Source organism: Aspergillus udagawae (assembly GCF_001078395.1).
Source record: "Aspergillus udagawae IFM 46973 DNA, scaffold_3, whole genome shotgun sequence".
Taxonomy (NCBI): domain Eukaryota; kingdom Fungi; phylum Ascomycota; class Eurotiomycetes; order Eurotiales; family Aspergillaceae; genus Aspergillus; species Aspergillus udagawae.
Window position 1 is genome coordinate 3,931,221 of NW_025091266.1, and position 25,243 is coordinate 3,956,463.

Sequence of the window (25,243 nt, forward strand, 5' to 3'; positions counted from 1 at the left end):
CTGTCTGATCAGTTTATATTGCGAATCTGTAACATGTTTAGTGTTTGATATCTTTGGGATTTGGCATTGTTCACGGTAGTAACGTGCTTACCAGTCAATCCTTTTGAATGGTCAAATCGGTCTTTGGAGCTGTTCTTGGCATTTGACTGACTGCTTTAGCTTAGAGCCTTTGGGGACTGGGCTTCGTGCCGTAGGGGGTATTCCGTAGTCAAACTTGATATTTCGGAAAGGGGCGATCCACACGCCACAGAACCGATTACGCGTAGCCGACAAATATCGCGAAGCCTGGCATAGGCCTAGAGTATAAACAATAGAACCAGCTCCCGGCCGCATGACAGTCCCCTGCGCCAAAGGCGATGTCTGTGTACCGGAGTTCATCCGATTCTGTTCGCTCGAGTCAGCATGGATATTCAGTCGCCGGACGCCTCATGCAATGTGATGTCAACCCAGTGCCTCTATAGATCTCAAGTAGAGGGATCCCAGCACATATGTAATCACAGGTGCTCCAAAAGTTTCAAAGCCACAAGGCCCCACTTCACTAAGGTAGGGGCCGAGGCAGCCCGAGCCGGCAACGGCCCGTTGCTAAGGCACATCAGATACCTGCCTCGGGTGTTCGTACGTAGTTAGCTGTAGCTGGTAGTATTCGGCTCAGATCTTACATATCACCCAGCAGGCGCAGGACATCCTTATCTTAATTCCAGAGAGTATACTCCTTATAGCCAGCGATGGACTCTCTGTGGCCGTCTACATTAATCCAGAGGAGATTAATGTGTAGTAGCTATAGTATAAGAAGCTGAACTGTCTCTTCCCACATGGTCAACAACATCCACAAAGTATGGATGAAAAGAATGATAGGATTACCCTTTTACAAGGGTGCCTCTGTCTACTAATAAGGGCTGTTACTAGCAAATCTAGAAGGCATAATATTTATCATTTATCTATATAATAACTCATTGTTCTTAAATCTGTAGTTACAATCATAGAAAATATCAAATGCATGTATTTATATTGTGGACTATTGAGGAGCGGACAACATTATGCTTCCTGTTCGGTTCAAGTATAACATTATTTCGCGATATGATTAATAGGAGAATCTCGCGAATACGACCTATTGAGAAAACCCATTGGATGATGGCACAAAAGTTACCTCATATTCATATGTCCATCAGTCATGGTGTCGATTGATGTCTGAGGAATTCTAATATACAGAAAGGATCTTTTGGTGAGTGATCTAAGGCGGGAACGCTATGTACTCAGCTCTTTCCTGCATTGTCCAGCGACGCTCTGGTAATTCATATTGTTGTTTTTGAACACTGGCCCTAAAGCTTCAATATCCTCGTCAGTCATCTTTCGCCGCGCAGCAGCGGTGGTCGAAAATGTCTCCGGTGTTCTGGCACCTCCCATCAGTGCCGTGAGAATGGTAAAGGGAGCCAACGATGGATCCTCAACAACGCTATATATAGTCGTTCCCACAAGACCAACGTCAGTAGCAAGCCGCAGCATGCGACCCAGAACGACCATGCTCTCCGTGAAATAATCCAGCTCGCCCACAAATGGCAGGACGAGAAGAACAACGCCAAGGATGGTCTCAACCAGTCTCTTCTCCTTCTCGTCTTCGTAGTCATCTGCAATCTTCACGACACTTTTCATAGAATCAATGGCTTGCTGAACAAGAAAGACAGCCGTGGAGATGGTTTGGATCACATCGTCCAGAACACCAGTCCATGTTCCCGCGTTGATCTCGAGCTGCGTCAGGGCAATTGTCGTATTGAGTCTCCGAATACCAGGCAGAGCCTTGGTAACAATATCCTTTGGGTTGTCCACGGTGACATTGCTTGATTTGAGCGGGAAACCGTAATAGATTGTGCATTGCTCATCGCCCAGGACGGGACCACGGCACTGAGTGTTGTCGTACTCTCCGAACTCCACCCATTCCTTTTGAATCCCATATGTTACAGCCAGATCAGCGTAAAAGCCATCTGCGTCGACCAGGTAGTAAGTAACTGTAACTCGACCAGTGTAGAAATTGGTGTCAATGGGGCATGCTTCTCGCGGTCCTGGTCCATCAAAAGCACACTCAAAGTATTTATTGCCGCGGCTCACCGTACTGTTTGAATCCAAGAGAAACTGCCGGAGCTGCAAAGGTATAGTGTCCTTGATGTAATCGACATAATCGTTGAATTTCTTGTCGTAGTCTCCGGCAACGACCGAGTTATAATCGACCATCGCATCATCAAGCATGCGACCTAGGACGTTGATGGAATAATAACTGGTGCAGTACGGATCTATAGTATCCATCACATTGGCCAAGTCAGCTAGTGTATCATAGCTTTTGGTAAAGTCGCAAGGCATGGTCTCTCCGCAATCGACGTCGTAGTCGTCCTCGGATGCTCCACAGACAAAATCGTCGGCGGAATACTCCTGACAGATCGGAGAAGGACAATATCCCCTCTGACAAGCGAACATGCACAGATCGCTGTCATCCACTGAGGGTGAGTACCCGGTAATGCTGGTGTTCTTTGGCGGAGGCTCGATTAGAGGTCCAACGCCTGTGCATGTGCAACGATGAATGGGACAGAAGCCAAAATTGCAGCTGTAACTGCATAGGCCAGCAAATGAGTCCTGTCCAGTCCCAGACACGCAGGTATCCGGCACAAATGGAGACCTTGTGGGTATCGTAAGTGGATGCTGCACCGTGTCACACACTCCTGAGGGACAATAGCCATAGTTACAGCTGAAAGAGCAAAGACCCGCGAAGTTGGCGTCTCTTCCCGCTGCTGGGTAGCCCTGAACTCCCTTTGCTGCTGGCTTGTCCGGGTGAGGACCCATCTTGGTGCAAACACAAGCACCAACAGGGCAATAGCCCAGTGCACAGCTGAAGTTGCAGAGACCTAAAAAGTCCCCTTTGCCCCATCCAGCAATACAGACTTGATCTTCCAGAGCGTAGGGAGGCATGCCTCGCGGTGTTAATCCCAGAGGAATCCCCAGCGGCTGGCTATTATTATTGAAGAATCATGAAACTCATGCGCAGAGTGACCGAAGTCCACTTTGTCTTGAACAAAGGCGTACAGAGGCATCCATACCCCCTGGCCGGGGAATTCCATCGTACGGCTAGCTTCGACCGGAGGGACCGAAGGACCTTTAGATGGCGTATTCCTCCATAGGAACCGAGCATATGGTTTATCTCAGAATCCTATTAGCCTGTTTATACATATAGCTCATGTTTTAAGCCATGTAACATGGATTGATATTTCTACGCACACTTCCACTCTCCTTTTTATGCTATTTACAAGGAAGCTGTGTGATAAGAGTGGGGATAGTTTCTGCGTTTGATTTCTTAGGTTTCTGTTCGATCTCAATTATTTATCGGTATCCAGTACGCTCTCATCCATGCATTTACTCTCGATCTTTTTCCTCCTGGCTGTTTCCCTCGCCGGCATCGTCCAAGCAGATAGGTTTGCCAAGTACTTCGAATCTATAGCGCTGTACTATGCCTACAAGTTCGACGCTCAAGCCTTCGGGTCTGCTCGAGTTATGGCACCGAATCATTCGCCGACAGGTGGCCGTCAAGTTGCTATCTTCGGGGAATTCATGCAAGCTGTCTACGTCCCGGAGGGCAAATGGACCTACCCAACGCCCGCTGACCCCTTCGGAGCAAAAATTGCCAGGCCTCGGAAGCAGTACGGATCCAATGCTTGATCCTAGCAATCTAAGGACCATGCTTGACCAGTGGCAGTTCACGGACAAGTACAAAATAGGCCAACTTTTCCCGAAAGAAAAGCTGAAAGAAATCACAAACCATGGTCAGACCCTCCGGATGGCAGTGCAAAGGATTAATACCGTACGGGACTTGGACCTGAAATTGACGGGGGATACGCCCAAAATCCTGCAGGGACAGATGACGAAAATTCCGCTTTTGTTCAAATACATTCAATGGGCACGCGAAGAGGCGATCATGAGGAACAATGGTCTAGATGATGCATTCAAGAGCAGGTTTCCGTCCGACACGCTCGTCAAGAAGATGGAAGAAGTACCGGAGACCGGCCTCAAATTTGAAGCGCCTGATTGGGATGCGACAGCGGCGGAAAACGGAGGGGCCGACCCGGACGCTATAGCAGCGAAAGCTAAGGCATGCGAGAATTGGCACAGAGATTTGGCTCTCAAGACGACACCCCCGATGAGAAAGAGTACATAAAGCATGTAAATCTCATATCACAAATTTCGCACATGTCGAACATACTGGGATCGATCCAGGCATGCAGAGTTTTCGACGATCCACATATTAGTTAAAAGAAAAAGAAGTCAATGACACTAGGTCGCCATCATATCTTATTAGAGAGGAACAAAGGTTGCTTATGGATATTTAAAACAAACCTTCTGGTGCACCAAATTTAGGTACATATAAATCGAGCTTCCACAGGCCTTGGACTGCGATGTTGGCGGCGAAATCAAGACAGCTCGGTTACTCGTTTCTCAGGCTACGAGATGACAAAATTCACCAGTCTTTGCCTGTTGGAAAGCTATGTTTGTCGTTCCATTTTTCCTGACATTTAGGGAAGTTGATAGAACATCGTCACACATGTGAACACGTCATTTGAAATAATCTGCTTGAGGACATGGAGATGGCCAACCAGCTCCTGAACAAATTGGGGTCTAATGTCCGGCTTTGTAACGATGGCGCGAGTGGTGCTTATGTTTCTGGAGATTCGCCTCATGGGATATCGTATCTTTGACCTAGTGAGCATCCACGACGTTAGCCGTGACCCCATGGGACCAGCAGCGAAGGTGAGGCTGTTGCCATTACGCCAAGAAGTCAAGAAATACACACCTTCATGACCTGGGACACAGGTGTAGCGGAGACCGACACTGATGCAGCCGGTGTGGATGCAGGTGCACTCGAAATATGGCCACTGCATACTCCGTAGAAGAAATTAGGATGCCTGGTTGTCCCCACAGCCTCACTGCGATATAGCTCACAGCTCCCTCCAACCACATAGAGCCATGCACGACAACTTTCCAACTTTTCACATTTGAAAGCGCAGTCGGATGCCGTGGGGTAGTCGTATCCGAAAGTGACGGGTGCGCCACTGAAGATGCCGATGGTGTCGTATTGGATGTTATTCAAACAGGATGCGGAAGTCATCTCAATGCTGGCAATGGCAAGAAGCCCAAATGCCACTGACGAAGGTGATACCATTTCTGAGGTGTGCTTCACTAGAGTGCTTGGTTTCTCCAGGTATGGTGTTGACGCCGACGAGGTGTATGGTAGTATGTAGCACTCAGAAATACTACAATGATCGATAATGAGATTGCACCATGGAAGCCTGAAAGCATTAAATTTCTCATCCCCTTTTCTCGTCTCGTCAAATTCAGGCTCAAGAGTGGGATTGCTCTAGACCGGGCTCTCTTCACCTACAGGGATACTGGACTCTGTAGGCCGTCGGGATTCCTAGAATGTGGAAATTCATTTGTGATAGTCTGGTACCTTGCATTGTCTATTTTCGATAAAATACTGTAACTAGTGCGATATGGATCATATTTTCTCATAGGACGCCGAAATTAATGCACTGCTATCAGTCTTTCGACTCAAAATATCATTGCTCTTACATGCGACTTCGGATCCTTGGTTGATAGCGCCGGTAATACCTCCATTTTGATCACTAGCGAAAATATAGGAATCCTGTTATCAGTGAACCTTGTTCTTAACTTCTTCCACGAGTCCAGTGGTAGTATATACAAGCTAGAGGACCTAGTCAATTGTCTTGGGTTACATCTGAGACTGCGAGATATCAACCCGGGCCAATGGGGGACTTATCGGTTGATCACGTAAATTGCGTTGATCTAGGTGAGTGATCGAGGCCCTGAACTATGTTGAAGCCTCGCAATTAAAGTAAGACATTCATTAAATACTCGATCCGTCCAAGAACTAGAGAAGCTTTCCGAGTCTCCTTGGTATTGCTTGGTCGTGTACACCCATGGAAGTTATCTATTATTGCAATACCGGTACCGATATGCTCATTCATTCAAATAACTGCCTAATTTACCAACCGTTATCACCCGCTGCCTTTCTAACCTGTTATTGAAAAGGAAACTGTCAAGCCAGCACATGTAGCTCTTTGATCCCCTCCATCTAACATTTGCTGTTTTATTTCCGCTCTTCAAGAGCCGAGGACAAATGACAACGTCGTTTCCTCAAATCGCACTGAGGCAGCAAGGGCGCGCAACTGCCCTGAGGCGCTCCTTCTTCCGACCCATGACCACCCTATCTTGGCACAGGATGCCTTTTGAACTCAGCAATCGTAGCGATGGCCCGCTACGTGTTCCTGGGATAAATGGAATCCCTTTAGAATATGAGTTACCCGTCGGTCAGCGTTTCGCATATGGGGTGGCCGACTGGCGGCGCGATCCGCGGTTGACAAAGCCTGAAATGTCGATGCTTCATTTCATGGAGTATGTCACAGAACAGCCTGGCTGGGAATCTGCTATCGAATCGGATGGGTTAATAACTGAACAATGGCATCAAAAGGCTTTCTGCACGTTCGATCTCACTTCAAGGGCGTGGGAATGGTGCCTAGCCGAGCTACAAGTTAAAGCCCGGGAGTCCAAACGGACCGGTTACGTTATTATCAAAGACGGCGACTCACCTGTTGCCAAATCGGACAGATTACTGTCGTTGAGTCTCCTGCAAAAGTTACAAAAGGGATTGCAACCACTGCTCGACGATTGGACCCCGTTGTCTGATGAATTGGGCAATTCCAGTCCGCTACGCCATTTAGTGGATCCCTCGTTGCATCCCTTGGTGTATGAGCGGACCCATGTCCTTATTGATGGCGGACGACACTGGCTTGATCCTTCCGGGCCCTCACCTCAAACCAGCGTTCGAAAAATTCCTCGACCGACGATACCCCGTAAGGATTCCTTTGATTTTCTCACACCAAAGACTTACTATGAAAACCCGTATGGCCATAGAGACGATGAGCGAGGAGAAATAAAAGCAACTTTCTTCTCTGACAAGTTTCAGTGGCTTCCTTGCGAAGTGGAATTCCCAGACGGACCTGGTCGCCCGAGGATTACCTCTTACATCAATAACCTTCCCTGGGTTCAGGATGGAGCATACAAAGCCTTTGAAGAGCTCCTTGCTCAGGTTATTCCTCTCTGGAACGAGGTATTGGTCATTGGAAAACAAGGAAGGAAGCCAATGCGAATTCGTACTTATGATATTCCCGAGCGTCATAGAGAGGAAAGACTTCAGAAGCGGACTGATTTGCACCCGTTGTACCGTTCTCCAAGGTCAGCCTTCACCGACGAACAGTGGAGTGAGCTTTGTGCTAAAGTCAAGTCGTACCTTGCCCTCCCCGAATATGACAATCTGAAGGGCCTCCGTGTGCACAATTCGCCAGACAAATTCCCAGCCGATATTTTCGGCAGCATGACGACTAAACAGTGGAACTCGCCCAAAACGTTGACCAAAGTTATGGAGGAGAAGTTTCGCCGTAGGAATATCTATGAACTTCCCGAGCCAGGCATTAGTTTCACATACGACGAATGGAAGCGAGGAAAAAACACCAGTCAGCCGGTGATGCCTCGTGTGAACGTCTCTGAACCTAACGAGCCTTTTGACCCAATTCTCGACCATGAGTACTACAGCATCAACCTGCCAGGTATTGGGGATGGTCTTCAGGTAATTTTCAAAGTGTCTAGCGTTGATCTGACGCCTGAGAGACCTTCCTACGAGGGAGACTCGGACTTCCAAGTGGCCGGTATGTTGAATGAGCGAATTGTGGCGACTGCTGTGTGTTTCTATGATGTTGAGAACATCGGAGGGGCCCGAATCTCCTTTCAACAAGAGGCCCGCATGAACGAATACGAGTTCAACTTGTTTTACCCGGAGATGATCGAACTGGCTTGGGATATTCCACATTGGGATTACTCTGCGAATCCACCTCCACCTCCTCCGCAAGCCCTTCAGGATCTCGGTTCCATTGCCACTACCAACAATGGCCGGTTACTCGCCTGGCCCAACACCTTGCGTTACAAGGCTGAACCATTCTCCCTGCTTGATTCTTCGAGACCAGGCCACCTTCGCTATATTACGATTCACCTAGTTGATCCTCACTACCGGATCTGCTCCACCAGAAACGTTCCTCCTCAGCAGCATGACTGGTGGCTCAAGGCAAGGGAGATGTCCAATAATCTCCATGGAGCACCACTGCCGGACGTCATGGATACGCTAGGTCTGCAGATGGAAGTCTTGCCCATGACTGTACAGGAGTCTCTTGAGGTCCAGAAGGAAACAGATTTAGAGAGAGAAACAGCCATGGGCAAGTTACGTAGTCGCGTTGCCACGGGGGACTACATGTTCGAAGATTTTCTAGTAATCGCAACTGACGGTTTTCCTCCAAAAAAATAGATACAACAGGCTTCACATGCTGTGTCGATTCCTCTTTCCTCATAAAATCTTGGCATGGCTCCAAAGAAGTGGCACTACATCGTAATTTAGTGATGCTGGTGAATTGTTACCCAGAGCTACCTTGCCTGTCTATAGCACGGGCCTATGAAAACCTCTATTAAATCATTGCCACCCCTAGTGTTTGAGCAACTTTGTGTGTATGTGTACAGCCAGGTCGACTCTTATTTAAGCACTGCAGCGCGGTGGCATATGTCTATGTTGCAGAGTTCCACAGCTTTGAGAGGACCATGGACATGTACTATACAGTGATTCTCGAAATCGGGTTGAGTCTTGACCAACAAACATATGGTGATTATCCACATCCATTCATAAATGCTTCTCAATGTGTATGGATCTCAAGTAGAGGGATTCTAGCACATACGACCATAGGGTGTGGAAAACAGGGCTTCCCGTCCGCTCAGCCGTACTTAAGCCACACGCCGGCCGGTTAGTAGTTGGGTGGGTGACCACCAGCGAATCCCGGCTGTTGTATGTTTTTGATGCATTTTGTTGCTTCGTTGTTATGCCATTGCTGCCTGGTCTTCATGTACAACACGTTTTCCCTCTCTACTGCAACCTACGATTTCGTTACCATTCAACCCTCATAACCGCAAAATGGCCCAACCAGCCCGATCTGCAGACTCTGGAGATGGAAAGCCTGACCTTATTAAGTTCTTTCATGACCCCTCTTGGACGATACCTTGGTCACACCCTGAGTTCACTGGTAGTGACATGGAGCGTCACAAGCGCTGGCGTCAGCAGCCCTGGTTCAAAGATAAGCAACGCTCTTCTATACAACTACTTCGTCGTGCTTCCGCCAAATGGTGGCCTTGGGGCTACTTCATCTACCGCACGGTCTACACCCCCGAGTCCGATCAGGTCTGGTCTGCCTGTGTGGAGAAACTTGACCGCTATGTCCACTGGGAAATTGATCGCCTCGATGGTGACCGTTATACAAAGGCCGAGGACCACGGCTTTCCTGAGAAGCTTGTCCATGAGGGATACAGAAATGTGATCGTTGAGAATAAAGAACGCTGGGATGGTGCATCAATTGAGCAGATTCGTGAGGATTTCAAGAGCCTTGTTGCGTCTCAGGGTGCAGAGATAGGGGACGTTGTGCCTCGGTATGCAGTGTGTATGGTTATTGATCGCCATTGCTTGGATTCAATCATGCGTGCTTTTGAGGATCCAGAGGAGAGCATGCACGGGGTGGTCCAGGGAAGGGATTTGTTCTTATGATTGATCCTGAGTTGGCTCCTGGGCATAGAAAGGAAGGGTATTTTGGGTTTATGCGTGTCGAGATCAACGAGCTTTTCTGGCTGACGGTAGAGTTGAACTCGTCGTTTTCGATGAGTGATAGGTGTCTAAGGGTGCAACCGGGAAAGATACCAGTTTACGATGGCGGTCTTGGTTATGCGGTTGATGATCCATCATGGACTGGACCTAGGCCAAGAACGCCCATCACTCACCGGTCAGTATGTAAAGGGGACTGTCGTGAGCATTCAGAGATGTAGCCATGAACGGTAGCTACCATGAAGCTTACTTTCTATATCAAGGGATTTCGTGTTATAATGCATTATATGATGCAGCACTGCACTGACGTATTCTAACAGACGAATGAGAAACGAATGTCAGATAATTAAGTAGCAAAGCATAATATAGGTAGATGATTGTTCTGTACTCCCTGGATAACATGACAAGATGAAGCTTAATGACACATTGACAGCCAAACGTAAGAAAGTGGGTGTGATTACAGAATGCTATGGATGATCTTACAAGATGGAGAAAAGACCAAAGAGTGGCAGAAACCAAGGAAAAGCCGCTCAAGATACAGAGATGGACCCAAGGGATGTGTAATGCGATGGATCAAACCACTATGCGCCGTAGGAACGGAAATGACGGCGTGATATGCTAAATTAACCATTCGGGAAAGCGTCAAGGATTCGTGCCATCTTCTTGGCACGATCAGGATCCTCAACGAGTAGGCCTCGCTGTTTCAACACCATCTCCAGAGTGTCGACCACCTTGTGGAAGGATGATGCTGCGCCTCTTTCTTGCCTAAAGCGCACAAGACTGAGATTCGCCTGGCGGCCATGCTCTAGGACAGTGTAGAACTCGGCGGAGAAGTCAACAGCTCGAAGACGGAGACCTTGAAGGGGTTAGAACAATCAAAAGTATCATCCAGATTCTCACTTACAGTTCACTTCGCCCACTCTGGCGCGAATGACACCATTGGCTTTGTCCAAGTGCGCCTCCTCCATACCAAACTGTTTCCATTCCCGCAGTAGCTTCAAAACGTCCTTTCTACCTTTTAGTTTCGATGTGTTGAGAGCTACTACTCTTGATGCTGGCTTGATCTGGAAGACCCGCGCGAACCAGTTCTGGCTCTTTCCGTTTGATTTTGGCCCAGCGGTTACAGGCTTCTGGTTCTTCTCGGTGTCGAAAGAGCGTTCGGTTTCCGCTGGTCGCTTGAGCAGGGGGTTAGTGTCTGCAAAGTCGAGTTCTGAACATAATGGTTAGCTGGAGGAATCGTTGAGGTCCAAAGATAGAGAAGCCTACCTGTTGCACCATTATCGAAGTTGTCGCTGTGTCTCTTCTTCATAAATTTCTTGAAAAAGCCACCCTTCTTGTTGTCGGAAGTGCCTTTCGTGTCCTTGGGCTTTTCAGTCTGTTCACCCGGCCCAGGGTCAATTGAAGGATCAATCTCATGCACAATTACTGTGGCAGAACTCGGCTGTATGGGTTTGACAAGAGGCGTCTTCATTTTAGTCTCGGTAGACCCCTGAGATCTGTTTCGAAACCAAGACCATTTCTTATTCTCGGACGGTTTTGTATCGGACATCCCGGATGACTTGGGCACTTCTTGAATTGGGTCCAATTCTGAGAGGAAACGAGTTTGACGAGAGTCGGCAGACGCATAGCGCTGCGAAGAGCGAGCCGGTCTTTCATCCTTGGATTTACTTTCCTCGCTGGGTTGAGGATGCTCGTTTGAGACTTGTCTCTTCTTCCGGATATTCAATGGCTTAATATCCTCCAAGCACTGTTGAGAACTATGAGGAACCATTCGGATTGTGGCTTTCCCATCACCGCTTTGACGTTTCGTCCGAATAGAACTGGCGGAATCGGAATTGTGCCTTGTTACGTGTTGGCCGTTACTCATCTCATTCTCGCTCGCCAAGGAGTTGCTGAGTTCTTCCGAAATGATGGGAAGGTTACCAATCTCGAGTGAAGATCTCTGCCGGGTGTCGCATGTAGAGTTACCGTTGTCCTTAATCTTGTCTCGCTTCCCGCGCTCCCTTATTCTGTCCTGCGCAATGAGACGATCAAGGTGATTGATAACAGCGGATAGATAGCCTGGAACATTCCCAGTGCCGTCCTGGGTTGAGTGCTGTATTAGCTTGCGACGAGTCTCGGTCAGCTCCGTCGCAGTATAGGAGTTGGGCGATTCTCCTAATATGTTGGACGGCTGGTTCGATTTGATGTTGCTTCCTGTAATTTGATTTTGCGAGTCTCCAGCGCTGACCATGGAAAGAGAAGTCGCTGGTGTCTCTGATCCAATGCTGGCCGTACATCCTGTCGATAAGGATCCGCCATTGAAAGCTTCTTCACATATCTGGCTGAGTTCATGAGAGACCTTGCGCGCTTCGTCTCTCCAGATAATGTCAGCGTCGCAAACTCTCTTGACTTGAGGGCAGTTTTTAATAGTAATCCCAGCTCCTCTAACTACTATAGGTGGTACCGGTAGCAAAGGGCTGCCACAGCGGTCTGAGAAGGGGACGCCGTCCACGTCAGACTTTATGCTGCATTCACTTTCTTGTCTGCTAATGCCCGAGGCATTTGTTCGCGTCTTCTTCGGTCTTGCAGACATTGATCCTTGTGAGCGATTCCGGTGGTGAAGAAATAGAACGTTCCTCTTATAGCTGGCAGAGCGGGGTGTAGGTGTTGTATTTGTAACCCGGCGAGTAGATGAGTGGGAAGCCCTTGACTGAAAAGACCTGGTGAAGCTGGCCTTGGACTTCTTGTTGGGCACTATGGAGAAAGGGGAGCTTGGCAGACACTCTATATCCTCAACGGCTCCTTCTTTCATGTCATCTTCTAAATCCGGAACAGAATCCGACACATCTTTGGTATTTGCTTCAGGACCCTTCCGATGAACGGTAACCTGAGCGTACTGTACTTCGGGAGTGGCGACAATATGGCGTGGAGACCTGAATGGGTCATAACTCTTCTCGGTTGCTGAGGATTTGAGGGCTCTGGGGGTACTTTGAGGTTGTTTGCCGTTGCCTGTTGTTGAATTTTGACCTTGTCTCCGAGAACCACCTTGCACCCGGGCATGCTTGCGCCTATTTGCAACGGAAGCTGGTAATCGAGAGATGTGATGGTAATCACTGGCTGAATACTCGAGAGGCTGGCCCTGGTAATTCTCTAGCTGCTCGTTTCTGAACTTGATCAGAGCATTGTAAAACATTCGTTCCTGGGTGGGCCTGGGGCAAGGTGTCTGGTCAACTCGTCGTGTCGTAGCTCGTCGGGTACGAATGGGACACTCACTGAGGATTTAGAACTCGCTCTATCAGGGCCTCTGTTTTGACGCCATGCCACAATGTCTGCAGATTTCTCAAAATATCAATATCAATATCTTGTCTGCTGAGTACTGGTGGCCCGCAATCTTCTGCCGTCAACGGTGGTGCAGGGCCGAGGTAGTGATGTGACATTGCCTGATGGAACTGTTCGTACTTCTTTAGAAGTGGATGCATCCATATTCCATGCATCGTTATGCGGTCCTCTGGTCTCTTTTGCAGGATGCGCTGAATAAGGTCGGCCGCTTCGACACTCAACTCGGCGGGAATGGTGTATTCGCCTCGCTTCACTTGTCGCAAAGTACTTGGAAGATCCCCCCCGTCGAATGGCAAGTAGCCCGTTAGCAGTGCATACAAAATGATGCCACAACTCCAGATGTCTGCTTTGTCTCCCCGGTACTTTCGACCATAGATGATCTCCGGCGCAGCGTAATGCGGGCTTCCGCAGGAGGTATTCAACCAATGTCCAGCTGGTTGAAGCGCAGCCATACCGAAGTCAGCAAGTTTGACATTGCGCCAGGAGTCCAGCAGTATATTCTCCGGCTTCAGGTCCCGATGACAGATGTTGAATCTGTGGCAGTATCCAAGTCCTGCAATTATCTGTCGAAACAAGCGAACTGCCTCTTCCTCCGGTAACGGTCCGTGGTTTTGTACGTAATGGAACAGCTCGCCGCCTTGGACGTACTCTAGAACCAAGTATCTGGAGACGAAAGGTCAGTTACTGATAGTAGACACTTGGGCTTGGACTTACAGTTCTCCCCGGTTCTCCCACACGTCGTACAGGCTGATCACGTTTGGATGCTCGATGAGTTTCATGATGACCACCTCCCGCTCAATGCCAGACGGCATTTGTCTGGTGCCCGTACCACTAAAGAGACTTGCATTGCGGTCCATTGCTGCAATGCTTTCGCTCTGGGCAATTGCGGCAGACCTCTTCGATACAATCTTGATGGCTGCGGTCTGGCCGGTGACTGCATGTTTGGCCAATCTTACACGGCCCGTGGCCCCTTCCCCCAGTGTCTTTCCCAATTGCCATGGCCCAACGTGTGTTTTCCTTTTCCCCTTCCCAGAAACATTAGAAGTCGTAGAGATTGCTGAGTTTCTTTTCGAGCCGGCTTGAGAGTTCGGATTTGGAGAGGCGCGGTTTATCTCCACATTGTCTCTGGTTGCCAACGGGCTTGTGACGATAGACATTCGGTCTGGTGTTTTCAGCAGATCTTCTACTTCAATATGTGATCCTTTTTCAATCTTTGGAGTAGCACAGTTGTTCAGTCTATGCGTGGCATCCGTCAGAGGAGGACGGAATGACTGAGGACTGGCGGTAATCCCATCCATCGCCAGGCAAGCCCGGGCTAATGAAGCGAGACAGGCTTGTTGCAATGCCACATGTGGAGATTCTCTCTGCTATTTTGCGATTATGTAGTCTGCTTGGGGCTGATTTCGGTGACTAGTGAGCGAATGTGGCTTGCGATATCTCTAGTCACGAGTATGACGGACTAACATTCAATCGGACGTGTTGACCGGGTATTGTTGCTCGTTGGGACAGCTACGTTCTGAGAGATGTAAAGACGCGGCTGTAGCGATAGACACTAGATATGGAGCGCTCTGGAGTGGACGACTGCGAACAGTAATGCTGGAGTAACAGTGCCTTCTTCTTTCCCGTATTGGCTGCCTTGAATATCCCGCGTCTCGAGGCTCAAAAGAGATGATGAGTCGCAAGTGAAGAAATGGAACGAGGGTCGCAGCAAGACTTGAGCTGCTCAAAGTGACGAATGAGTACGATAGAGAAGCTGTGTACAGCAACAACAGAAGAAATCCAAGCTTTCAGTCACTTTCTTTCAGAACATACCCAAAACACAGTCCATGGCCACCCCACAACAAGCAGAGGCCGCACGTTAGTAGAAAATTGACATACCATATCACGGTTGAATTCCTCTGGCCGATCATTTACTGTTTGTTGATTTGAATTCCTTGAGTCTCCCTGGCCACTAATCTACATTGGCCGAAGATTAGGAATGCTCGAGCTCTCTATTACACCATCACGATATGGTAAGACGTTCATGAACTGGCAATTGAATTCAAGCATATAAGGAGCCGCTACACACAATGATTTGCAATGTTCAAACGGTCGAGTTTATCCTGCAAGTCTTCTATCATCCCTTGACGCTTTCACAATGGTATCGATGACTGACAAGGAAGGAATTGATAGAATAGGGCCCTTAAGACTTCCACCTACTTATCCTTGCTTGGTATTTCTTCTAAATATTCAGCAAGCATACTATTATTGCAAGCGCCGTAATTACTAGCTCGATTATACAGAGCGCCCAAAATGGCTGACTATAAGACACTGACAACCAGCGCATTCTCCCATGGCCTCTCAACGATCCGGGCACGCAGGTCCAGAATCCCAATCCTGCTTTCTCCAGCAGAACAAATGCCACATTCCCGTCTTCCCCTTTTTAAATCTACAACGACTGTTGTCCCAGCATACTGAGACTGGGTCGAGGGAGGGTATCATCCTGTGCCTTGTTGCAACAAGGGAGGGGGGCATTCCAAAGCTAGCGGTCAAGGGACAGAAGTGCTCGCATTCAACATTCCAATATCAATAATAAATAGCCAGCTCTTCGTCTATGAATTGAGATCAACACTCTGGAATTCGGCTAAAAATGGAAGCAAGATACGCTGTGAACACAGCTCGAAGGACACTCTAATTGATTATGGGCTGGATGTATCCTCCAAACTACATCAACATTCCGTTCTGTGCCAAACGGTTGCCCAGATGCTCCTCGGCTACAGAGTATAAGCTCATGAACTATGAACAGACGCCAGAAGAACTTGCTAGAACTTTCTTGTTGCCCTATGTCGAGCCTCAACAGCCTACCAATGCTCTTCGCCGATATCTACAGCATCAACGTCAACTCCATCAACAAACCATCGGCCGTCACCGTTCCCATCTGGTCCAAGTACCAAGTCATTTCCGCTCATCATCCTCTTGCGCATCTTGCCAGTTTCCCGATCAAACGTCCAATCCTCGAGGCCGTAGCAGCGCTTCCAGCGCATCCCATCTTCTGCGTCTTGATACTCGTACCAGAATTGCACGGCAATACGATCATCCGTGAAAGCAAAGAGCTCCTTGCGGAGTCTGTAGTTGTGTTCACGCTTCCATTTGCGGGTCAGGAACGCGATAATAGCTTCTGTGCCGGACAAGAATGAGTCGCGGTTGCGCCAGATGCATGTAGGGGTGTAGGCTTGAGCGACTCGGACCGGGTCCCTGTACACTCGCGTCAGTGATTAGTTACAGGGACGGTAGTAGTCTCGATAGGGCATGTAGCGCTTAGGCTCGAAGCGAACAGATCAACGACAAGAATTGAATCAAGGGAGGAACGAAGCTCATGTTAATTCCTCTGAGTCCGGGATTTGAATCCACGAGGGAATGGTGTGCTCACGCAAGGGATAGGACAAATAAGATGCTTTGCGCTGCTATCATGGCTATCTACCAATCAACAGTAGATAAAGGACTCTGTTTGAGAGTACCAAAGGCTCAGAGCGAGGTGTATGAATGACAACGTCATTCCATGATATACGTGACGGCTGGGATGTGTTTATGTGTATTCTTACTTCGAGTTCCAGCCAGCTTGAGCTGCCTTGACCTTCTTCCTGGCAGTCACTTCGGTAAACGGAGGTTTTAGGTCTGCCATTTTGGCTGATGTGGTGACCTGTCTATTTCAAAATTCAGTTATGTAGTTGTCCGATAGTTTCTTGACGTTCAACTTGGAGTCATCATGCACGACGCTATCACGTGCTGGAGCTAGTATACGCCCTTTGGCAGACAGTTTGAAGCTAGGAAAAATTTACATGTGTGATTAAAATTATTAGCAGACTGTCAATAAGGACATTCTGCATGAATAGGCCGACGGTATCGGATACCTGGTATCTGCTGAGCACTGCCCTCTTTCTCCTACGTTTATATAAATCTCCGTATTTACCACACAACGTTGAGCTACAGGTAAAACCGATCTTGCTGGAAGCTAGCCCTCGGTCTCGGCTTTTGAGTGCATCTCCAGATCCCTCCGCAGGTTGCCGATAGATGGTGATACGTGGCATATAATCTTGACTCTTGATCGCGTTGATACAGGTCATCTCATAAATTGCGCAGGATATGTCACCGTCTACGGAGTAGTTCGATATATATACATACACCTGGAAGATAGCCAATTTAATTATCTTGACTGAGTTTTGAATCTCAACATTAAAACCCCATAGAAAACTGGAGATCTATGGGTTGCAGTTATTTAATTTATTGATCGAGTCGAGAATTGAAGGTAAAAGAAAACAGTTTGCAGCACTTTTGTATGATAGTTCCCTGCCTTAACGCCACCATGGCGATCATCAGTACAACACTGCAGAATGAGCTTGTCACGTGCAATAATATGACGTTGGGCGGCCGAAGAAATTGAGGGGCATCGGCAAGTGGGCGGTGAAGCCCAGAGATAGTGACCTACGCAGCCTCATTTTTGCGTGTTTGCGAGGGACCAATTGCATAGCCTGTCGCTGGATGAGATAGATCATGATGATTGGTGCGAGATCAACATATCGAAGGCACCATTTTCGCCCCGAATGATGAAGGCAGGGGACAAGAATAAATACCTATTACCGAACCGACCCCTCATTAATGTGCAGATAGCATAATCCGATCGAGTCCAGATCGTCAGTCTTAGTCTGCAAGGTACTTCTACTTTATAGAAAATTCAGGAATTCGTAAAGACGACTAATCAATTCATATGTAAGAAGAACCTAGTCTGATCTGATAATCTGATATCTAGAATTTAATTGCCGATTTGCCATCGAATAGAATTTTCCATATGACTTCACTGACCCAGAACTGCAAACCGATTTGTCAACTTGTCTGGTCTAGATAGCAGCCATAAATGGTGCATCCGCTGATGAAGGGATCTGTGGTGGGGGTCCACTCCCAGTCTCGGGCGGTCTTCTTGATAATACGCACCAAGCCAGCAACTTAGCAGTTATTCCGTTCCTCCCCCAATCGACGGGATTCGGTATCCTTCTGCTTCGGATCACCTTATGGATGTCTCCAGTGGCCCGTTGGCACATCATTTGCTGGCTTTGTCAGGGGCTGCTCCAACCGTCCATGGACCAGATTGTGTATATATTGACCGCCATGGATCCCTCACCCGCCTCGTCTTCTTTTCTCTTCTAGTTCCATAAAACACCCCACTACTCTAGCCTACCGCTTCTTTTTCATCTCTACTTCACACAGCTCTCTCTTCAGAACACTACTTCCTTCACACACATTCTCAAATCCAACCCATCAACATGTCTGGACTCAAGACCGGTGACAGCTTCCCCGCTGACGTTGTCTTCTCGTAAGTAATATCTGCTCATCTGCCCTTTCTCTGGAGTTCCCTCAACCGCCAAAATATGTACAAACCGTCAGGTCTAACATTGAATTCCATTCAGTTACATTCCCTGGTCTGAGGACAAGGGTGAAATCACTGCTTGCGGTATCCCCATCAACTACCACGCTTCGAAGGAGTGGGCCGACAAGAAGGTCATCCTCTTCGCTCTTCCCGGTGCCTTCACTCCCGTCTGCTCTGCTCGTCACGTTCCCGAGTACATCGAGAAGCTCCCCGAGATCCGTGCCAAGGGTGTTGACGTTGTTGCTGTCCTCGCCTACAACGATGCCTATGTCATGAGCGCCTGGGGCAAGGCCAACCAGGTCACTGGTGACGACATCGTATGTTCACCATTGCAAAAAGAAATGTGCAATTTTGCTACATTGAATTCCTTGCTAATTCTGGTATTCTAGCTCTTCCTTTCCGACCCTGAGGCTCGCTTCTCCAAGAGCATCGGCTGGGCCGATGAGGAGGGCCGCACCAAGCGTTACGCCATCGTCATTGACCACGGCAAGGTCACCTACGCCGCTCTGGAGCCCTCTAAGAACCACCTGGAGGTGAGTAGTCTTCCATCCTTTCCATTGCTGCTAGAGTCTGGAGCACGATCTGACATGATGTTGTAGTTCTCGAGCGCCGAGGCCGTCCTCAAGCACCTGTAAAAACATGAACTAGACATGATAGATGCCGGCATGGGATTAAGACAAAGGCGTTGAAGTTTTTCGATGGTGGGCTAAGAGTAGCCTGCTGTGGGCAAGATTCGTGATAGATCTTTAGACGTGCCGCTTAGACTTCTAGAAATACAACGCTGTAATGAAGCTACGAAAGAAAATTTTTCCCACCCTCGCTTTACCAAACCGTATGATGTCAAGTACGAACTATGTTTTAAGGTACAAGCGAACTACAGCTGTAGTGCAATTAAACATCAGTATCCCGGCACCCCGAAGATCTACGTGAATCAAAGCGTCGCAGGGCTTCATTTTCCACAGGCTGCTATTGGTGCTTGGGGGTGTGACAAGTGTGCCAATGCGTGATTCTCGGCCGGGAGGGATGACGCGCTAAAGCTCCGAAAATTAAGCTCCAACACCACTTTTTTGTACACCAAGCTGCAGCGGAGCTACCAACAAAAATATACACCTCTCAAGCGTCTACGTTACCCGATCTGTTTCTCACCTCCGCTCATCGGCCATCATGGCCTCGAATCAGCCCTCAAAGCGCAAGTCCGCCTTTCCGGGACCACAGCCCGGCGCAGCAGCGTCCCGCAAACGCGCCAAAACATTCGATGCTCGGTCCCTCGCCGTTCAGTCGGCCGACGCCGCGCTCTCTGCGTCCGGAGAGCTGAATGTCGCCGCGTATGTCGAAGCTCGGGAGTTCGAGATCCGTGCTCTCGAGTCGGGGATGCAACGGTCGAAGAGTGCACTGACGAGCCGTGCGTTTCAGAAAGTGCCCCGCGCGTTGAGAAGGCGGACGGCCAGCCACAATGTTAAGAGGGTTCCGCGGAGGCTGAGGGCGAGGGCGAAGAGAGAGGTATGTTGAGAGCACCTATCTATCCGCCTCGTAGGGCGATTTTCGAGATCCAACTTCAATTCAGAAAAAGCTTTGCTCACTGCCCGGCCGTGTAGATGATCGAGGATAATACCCCCACCGTGACCGCTCGACGACGAAGACCGACCGAAATCCTGCGCATTCGCCTTGAAACCGCTAGAAGGCTCCAGAACCTCAATTCAAAGACCAAAGCCAAGCGTGCGGCAGCGAAAGCGAAGCGGGATAAAGAGACGCAAAAGACTCTGGAAGAGTCAGGTAGCCACGCCTATAACATCGCCCCGCGAGTGCCGAAGATCAAGAAAAACAAGCTCTCACGGCCGCCGCCGCCCGAATCAAAGTACAAGAAACGGCAGCGCTGCAAGACATGGCTTCCGACGCATATGTTCCATGCGAAGCGCGCCCACATGGCCACTTCGAAAGATCCGTTGTGGCGGTTCGCGGTGCCCCTGTCGCCCACCGAGAAGAGCTACAGGCCTTCTCACAGGGCTAAGGGTGCCAGGGGTGCGGTGGCTTGGGATATGAGCTACATGTCTACGATTCAGCTAGAGGGCACCGAGGAGGCCATGGAGGCGGTGCTGAGGGGAATTGGGATTGATGGACAGGATGCTTGGGGTCCCAAGGGTAGGAAGTGGAGGGCTGGGACAAGAAGCTTACATGCTTGGGCATTTGAGCGTGAAGGCACACATAGACCGATCGCACCGATAACGCTGATCCGATGTGCCCATGGAAAAGCGGAAGATGTGGAAATGGTTGATGCAGGTCGGTCGAAGAAAAAGAGCCAGAAGGACAGAAAGAAGCTGTTCATCAGAGTCCACCCATCCGCTTTTCTGCAATTGTGGAATGAGCTTCTTGAGATATCGAAGAGGCAAAATCCGCCAGTGATGGTGGAAGATTTGCGCTTCGAGATTGGAAGCGTCGAGATTACCGGTCCGGGTTCTACAGAAGCTCTACTCTCAGCGCTCAGGCCCTTGATGCCGGATGGTGCTGAACCGTCAGCAGGCAGTCCAGAAGCCACCTGGACTTCGTTGCTTGGGGTATCGAACCCCTCATCATTGCCACAAAATGCTCTTCTCGGCTTTTCCGTCTCGGACCCTCGTCTTCACTTTCCACCGAGGACCATCAAACCACCGGATTCGGATCCCGAAATGCAGAATCTGGCCATCTTACTATCGACGTGGTCACCCGACACCACCCAAACGTCACCTGGCCTGTTCGACCGCCGTGCACGACTAGCCGCCACTCGTCAACTTCCTAGCCAGAAAGCTATTAATCGTCGACGGACCTTAGCCGGACCAGGAGTCTACCCTCCTGCTGAGGCTTCTGACCCCAAGATTCCGGTGATGATCCTCGCTTCAAGATCAACCAGTCAAACAAAGAACAACAATGCGCCTGGCACATGGACCGTTCTATTGCCATGGAAATGCGTCCTTCCGCTCTGGTATTCGCTCATGTATTACCCACTCTCTAGCGGCGGAAACGCCAGATTTGGTGGTCTCAAAGAACAACAACAACTCGCGTTCGAAGCTGGAGAACCCTGGTTCCCCGGCGACTTTCCTGGAACACGTGCTGGCTGGGAATGGAACGTCCGCGAACGGGAGAGGGCCAAGCAGGAGTGGGAAAGACGACCAAAGGGCCGGAGAACCGAATTTGATAGCCTAGATCTGGGGAATGGGCAGAAAGGCGAGATCGGTCATGGCTGGGCGTGCGACTGGGAAAGACTGGTTCATGGTCCGCCGAAGAATTCAACGCCTGATTCTAATGAAGCGAAGAAGAAAGAAGAGGGTCAAGACTCTGAGCAACAAGATATGCCAATGAGTGATGCCGAGCAGCAAGCCATCGATGGGCACGCTCCCCCGTTCAACGTACACCAGCTGCCCCTTGCCAAGGCAGAGGCTGCACTCAACAACCCGTCAGATACTACTGATCAAGCTGCTCTTGCAACTGTCAAAATATCCCTCTTGCACCGCGGTACGCCCACCCCCGCGGCTCGCGTATACCGCCTCCCTACCACCAATCCAGAGCTACGAACAAAATGGCTCCGCCTTGCATCCGACGAGCGAAAGAACCGCAAAACCACTCATTCTCAGAACCATCTGCAGCAGTCTGCCGAGCCTCCAGCTGGCCAAGGAGATGCCCGCCAGAAGCTCGCGGCTTCGCTTATCACCCCAACAGCAGATACAGACTCCCAGCAGGAACACCTCCCCGTCCCCACGGAAGAAGACCTGGTCGGCTTCGTCACAACGGGGAACTATAACCTGTCCGAAGGAAAAGGAACGGGGATTGGCTCGATCATGGTATCGAAAGTTGCTGCGTCTGGCAAGGGCAAGGCGCGCGAGAGGAGAATGTGCATTGTCCGCAGTGCCGGCGAGCGAGTGGGCAGACTTGGTTTCTGGGAGCTTATTTAGCACTGAAGTATATCTGCATGTGTGTGTAGTTGCTATGGATGAGTTGTGGTTATGTTTTGATGATACCCAAGCTAGAATAGACCTTTGACGCGTCTACTTTTCAATCAATAGCTGCCGTTTCTTCGCATGATGGTGCAGTCTACAGAGCACATTTAGACCTGTAGATGGACGAAGCCCTAGAACAAAGCTGAACTCGTTTCAATCAGCCCAACAAAAGATAGATAGCTATACATATGCATCGCGCGAGAAGGACCGGGTAGATCTATTTGTTAAAACAACGGAGGAAATAGCATCAGCATGGCGGCACATATCGCTCTGACTCGGAACCTCTCAACCGACAACACGGTCCACAAACGCCTCCTCAAGCCTGGCAACCTCCTTCTTGAAACCCTCAACCTCCTTCCAACAATCCAACGGCCGTCTATCGTGCAACCGTAAACAAGTCACAACCTCGTTCCGCGCCTGCTCAACACGCTCGTCCACCTCGACGAGCTTCCGCCGTCCCTCAAGCTTAGCCCGCAGCTGCTCAATCTCCGCATTTACCGACTCCCGGCTGAGATCGCGGCTGATGGGCTGGTCGGCGGCGGCAGCAGTAGGTGCCGGGGTAGACTCGTACTCGCGGCCCGCGAAGGGGATGCGCGGCGCGTCAAGGTTCAGGGAGCCGGCAGGGTAGGTGACGTTCGGTGTTGATGAGGGAGCGGCCGGGGCGCTGTCTTTGACTTCTGCCAGGCGCTTTTCGATCTCGGCGAGGGTCTGCTGCTCGCGTTCGCGGAGGCGCTCGAGTTCCTGGGCTACGCGGGCTTGGATCTGCAGTTCCAGGCTCTTGGCGCGGGAGGAGTCGGTCTGTTTTGGTCAATTTGTTAGAGTTGTGGTGTGGTCTTCTTCAAGTACGGAATTGGAGTCTGGGTTGCCAGGGTGTTGGGCTGTGTTTGCATGGCTCGGAGACGCACCTCGGTGTTGGTCTGGAGAGCCTCGACGAGGTTAGAGGAGAATTGGATGGGGGCGTTGCTGTTAGGTTGAGAAGTCAGCGGGTTGGTCTTGATATTGGGATGGCAGGAGCGGCCGTAGGGCTTTCTGCTGCTTGTTTTCTGTTGCTGGGAACTTTGTCCGCTCCGCAACGGGCCCTTCGTATATTGAATCAATCATAGTATCGGGTGATGCCAGCGGCGATGCAGTCCCACAGCGATGCATTTAACATAAGAAGCGCATGTAGAGCATACCTGGTGAAAACATGTTTCGAGCCAGTCGAACCTTCGGGCTTAGAGCTGCCGGCGCCCATGATGTCTGAATTTTGTGATTGCTCTCTCTTGGTCGACTCGTTGCAATGGCAATGCGTGTATCCGGAACGGTAACCACGTAGACTCCGCAAGAACTATAGACGGCAATTGCAATGTTGTTCAAGATCTGATCTCGATATCACTATTGGAACAACCGACATCCGCCGGCTTGAACTCAATTCGGGCAGTTGATGTTCCGCATGCTAGGGTCACGTGACGCTATTAGTCATGTGGTAGAGCTTCTTAACAGATCATGCATCACCCTGTAAGTATGTTTCTTCTTTTGAAACATTATGAATTATGTTTGGTTCCTGGATACGCTAAGAACGAACGTCGACTACAACGATGTTACGCGGTATATCGAAGCAATCAGAGGACGTATTGCGATTTGTCCCGACTTAGCAGGCGACGACTTTTAGCCATTGCCCATCATATCTGTGTCGCATTTCCTTGGTAGACCCCAGAATGAATCTAATGAATCCTCCTAATATCAAACTGTGCTATGACCTATAGTCATAACAATATAGGACTCAATTTCGCTTGCAGACTAAACCGAAGCGGGAAAACAAGGTTCGGACATTGGTCGGGCATGCCAGGAAATGATATTTTTCCAGCCCTCTGGTGGATGGGTACCTGACTCTGTACTAGTGCCTAACGAGTTGAAACAGTTTATCAGGAATGAGATTCTCTATCAGTACAACTACAGCCTACACAGTACAGTCAATGCAAAGAGTTCATGATGGAATGTTACCCCGCAGGCTCGAGGTCAACTGGCCACTATCGAGATCAATGAGGGGTCTCCAACTCTCCGCGTCCACTCCATATTCGACAGGAAGGATTTGTCGATATGCAAGATACCTACTCCGTAGTATGACGGGCTGCAGCGAATGAACAAGGATCAGGTACCCTTCTCCCATTATATGCATATTCAGGTACCATACTTTTCTGTTTAATTCCTCCAGGTTCTCCAGTTGCGGTCCTAACCATTGTTTCTCACCGGTAAGAGTAGCAATACCCACAAGTGTTTCGTGGCGTCAGAGAAATTGAAGCGCGGTACAAAAACATTAACAGACCATTATTACGAAGAATTCTGGAGATATTGTTTCCCTTCTGGTATGATTGACTCTGTCAAAGTGTTGAGGCTTGGATGTCATCCTGAACTAGAAATGTTTACAGAGACTCAAAAGAAAGATCATTATTGGATGAGCAACCAGATCCTTCAATCATGCGTGTCTACCTATCTGAGTTAGCACTGATTATTTAGTTCCTGTAAGTCTTAGCTTTAAAGCTATTAAACCAGTCTAACCAGGTCCCTAACAAACCACGATGACGACGTGGCCGGCAAGCCGTTGATGAAGGGACAAAGCACGATCCTACTACCAGACAGTAATACTCTCGTACCCTCTGCTTCGGTTGGTGGTCTTCCGTAGTAGTGGATAACGATAGGTAGTAATTCGAGTACCTTATGCCGGAGAACCCGGTACTAATCCCGTTGTGATAATCGGCCAGTGCCAACAATGACAAAATTGCTGGGATTGAGGTTTCGAGGATCACTGACCTCATCGACCCCTCCTCCCCT

The 25,243-nt window shown here is 49.4% G+C and overlaps 9 protein-coding genes and 1 non-coding gene across 10 annotated transcripts; 6 read left to right on the forward strand and 4 right to left on the reverse strand.

The window, feature by feature from the left end:
* Positions 1-1,245: 1,245 nt before the first annotated feature.
* Aud_005216 (uncharacterized protein) lies at positions 1,246-2,955 on the reverse strand (the record flags this gene model as incomplete). The annotated part of the gene is made up of 1 exon (XM_043290146.1): positions 1,246-2,955. One exon carries the CDS (start codon positions 2,953-2,955, stop codon positions 1,246-1,248), a length of 1,710 nt encoding a protein of 569 aa, XP_043146081.1.
* Positions 2,956-3,490: 535 nt separating this feature from the next.
* Positions 3,491-4,195, forward strand: Aud_005217 (uncharacterized protein; the record flags this gene model as incomplete). The annotated part of the gene is made up of 1 exon (XM_043290147.1): positions 3,491-4,195. The coding sequence occupies one exon, from the start codon at positions 3,491-3,493 to the stop codon at positions 4,193-4,195; it is 705 nt and encodes a 234-aa protein (XP_043146082.1).
* A 2,082-nt stretch (positions 4,196-6,277) lies between these two features.
* Aud_005218 (DUF4246 domain-containing protein) lies at positions 6,278-8,410 on the forward strand (the record flags this gene model as incomplete). Its single annotated transcript, XM_043290148.1, has 1 exon — positions 6,278-8,410. The coding sequence occupies one exon, from the start codon at positions 6,278-6,280 to the stop codon at positions 8,408-8,410; it is 2,133 nt and encodes a 710-aa protein (XP_043146083.1).
* Positions 8,411-8,825: 415 nt separating this feature from the next.
* Aud_r0020 lies at positions 8,826-8,945 on the forward strand. Its single transcript, XR_006253270.1, has one exon. It is a non-coding gene; the product is annotated as a 5S ribosomal RNA (ribosomal RNA).
* Positions 8,946-9,064: 119 nt separating this feature from the next.
* Positions 9,065-9,688, forward strand: Aud_005219 (uncharacterized protein; the record flags this gene model as incomplete). Its single annotated transcript, XM_043290149.1, has 1 exon — positions 9,065-9,688. One exon carries the CDS (start codon positions 9,065-9,067, stop codon positions 9,686-9,688), a length of 624 nt encoding a protein of 207 aa, XP_043146084.1.
* A 677-nt stretch (positions 9,689-10,365) lies between these two features.
* Positions 10,366-14,361, reverse strand: Aud_005220 (serine/threonine-protein kinase; the record flags this gene model as incomplete). Its single annotated transcript, XM_043290150.1, has 5 exons — positions 10,366-10,598; positions 10,647-10,952; positions 11,009-12,933; positions 12,998-13,726; positions 13,778-14,361. 5 exons carry the CDS (start codon positions 14,359-14,361, stop codon positions 10,366-10,368), a joined length of 3,777 nt encoding a protein of 1,258 aa, XP_043146085.1.
* Positions 14,362-15,903: 1,542 nt separating this feature from the next.
* On the reverse strand, positions 15,904-16,724 carry Aud_005221 (nuclear transport factor 2 family protein; the record flags this gene model as incomplete). Its single annotated transcript, XM_043290151.1, has 2 exons — positions 15,904-16,297; positions 16,645-16,724. 2 exons carry the CDS (start codon positions 16,722-16,724, stop codon positions 15,904-15,906), a joined length of 474 nt encoding a protein of 157 aa, XP_043146086.1.
* Positions 16,725-18,360: 1,636 nt separating this feature from the next.
* On the forward strand, positions 18,361-19,099 carry Aud_005222 (peroxiredoxin family protein; the record flags this gene model as incomplete). Its single annotated transcript, XM_043290152.1, has 4 exons — positions 18,361-18,410; positions 18,505-18,781; positions 18,854-18,997; positions 19,064-19,099. The coding sequence occupies 4 exons, from the start codon at positions 18,361-18,363 to the stop codon at positions 19,097-19,099; spliced, it is 507 nt and encodes a 168-aa protein (XP_043146087.1).
* Positions 19,100-19,628: 529 nt separating this feature from the next.
* Positions 19,629-22,387, forward strand: Aud_005223 (ribonuclease P/MRP protein subunit POP1; the record flags this gene model as incomplete). The annotated part of the gene is made up of 2 exons (XM_043290153.1): positions 19,629-19,964; positions 20,060-22,387. The coding sequence occupies 2 exons, from the start codon at positions 19,629-19,631 to the stop codon at positions 22,385-22,387; spliced, it is 2,664 nt and encodes an 887-aa protein (XP_043146088.1).
* A 330-nt stretch (positions 22,388-22,717) lies between these two features.
* On the reverse strand, positions 22,718-23,666 carry Aud_005224 (Mic19 family protein; the record flags this gene model as incomplete). Its single annotated transcript, XM_043290154.1, has 3 exons — positions 22,718-23,230; positions 23,338-23,395; positions 23,608-23,666. 3 exons carry the CDS (start codon positions 23,664-23,666, stop codon positions 22,718-22,720), a joined length of 630 nt encoding a protein of 209 aa, XP_043146089.1.
* Positions 23,667-25,243: the final 1,577 nt, after the last annotated feature.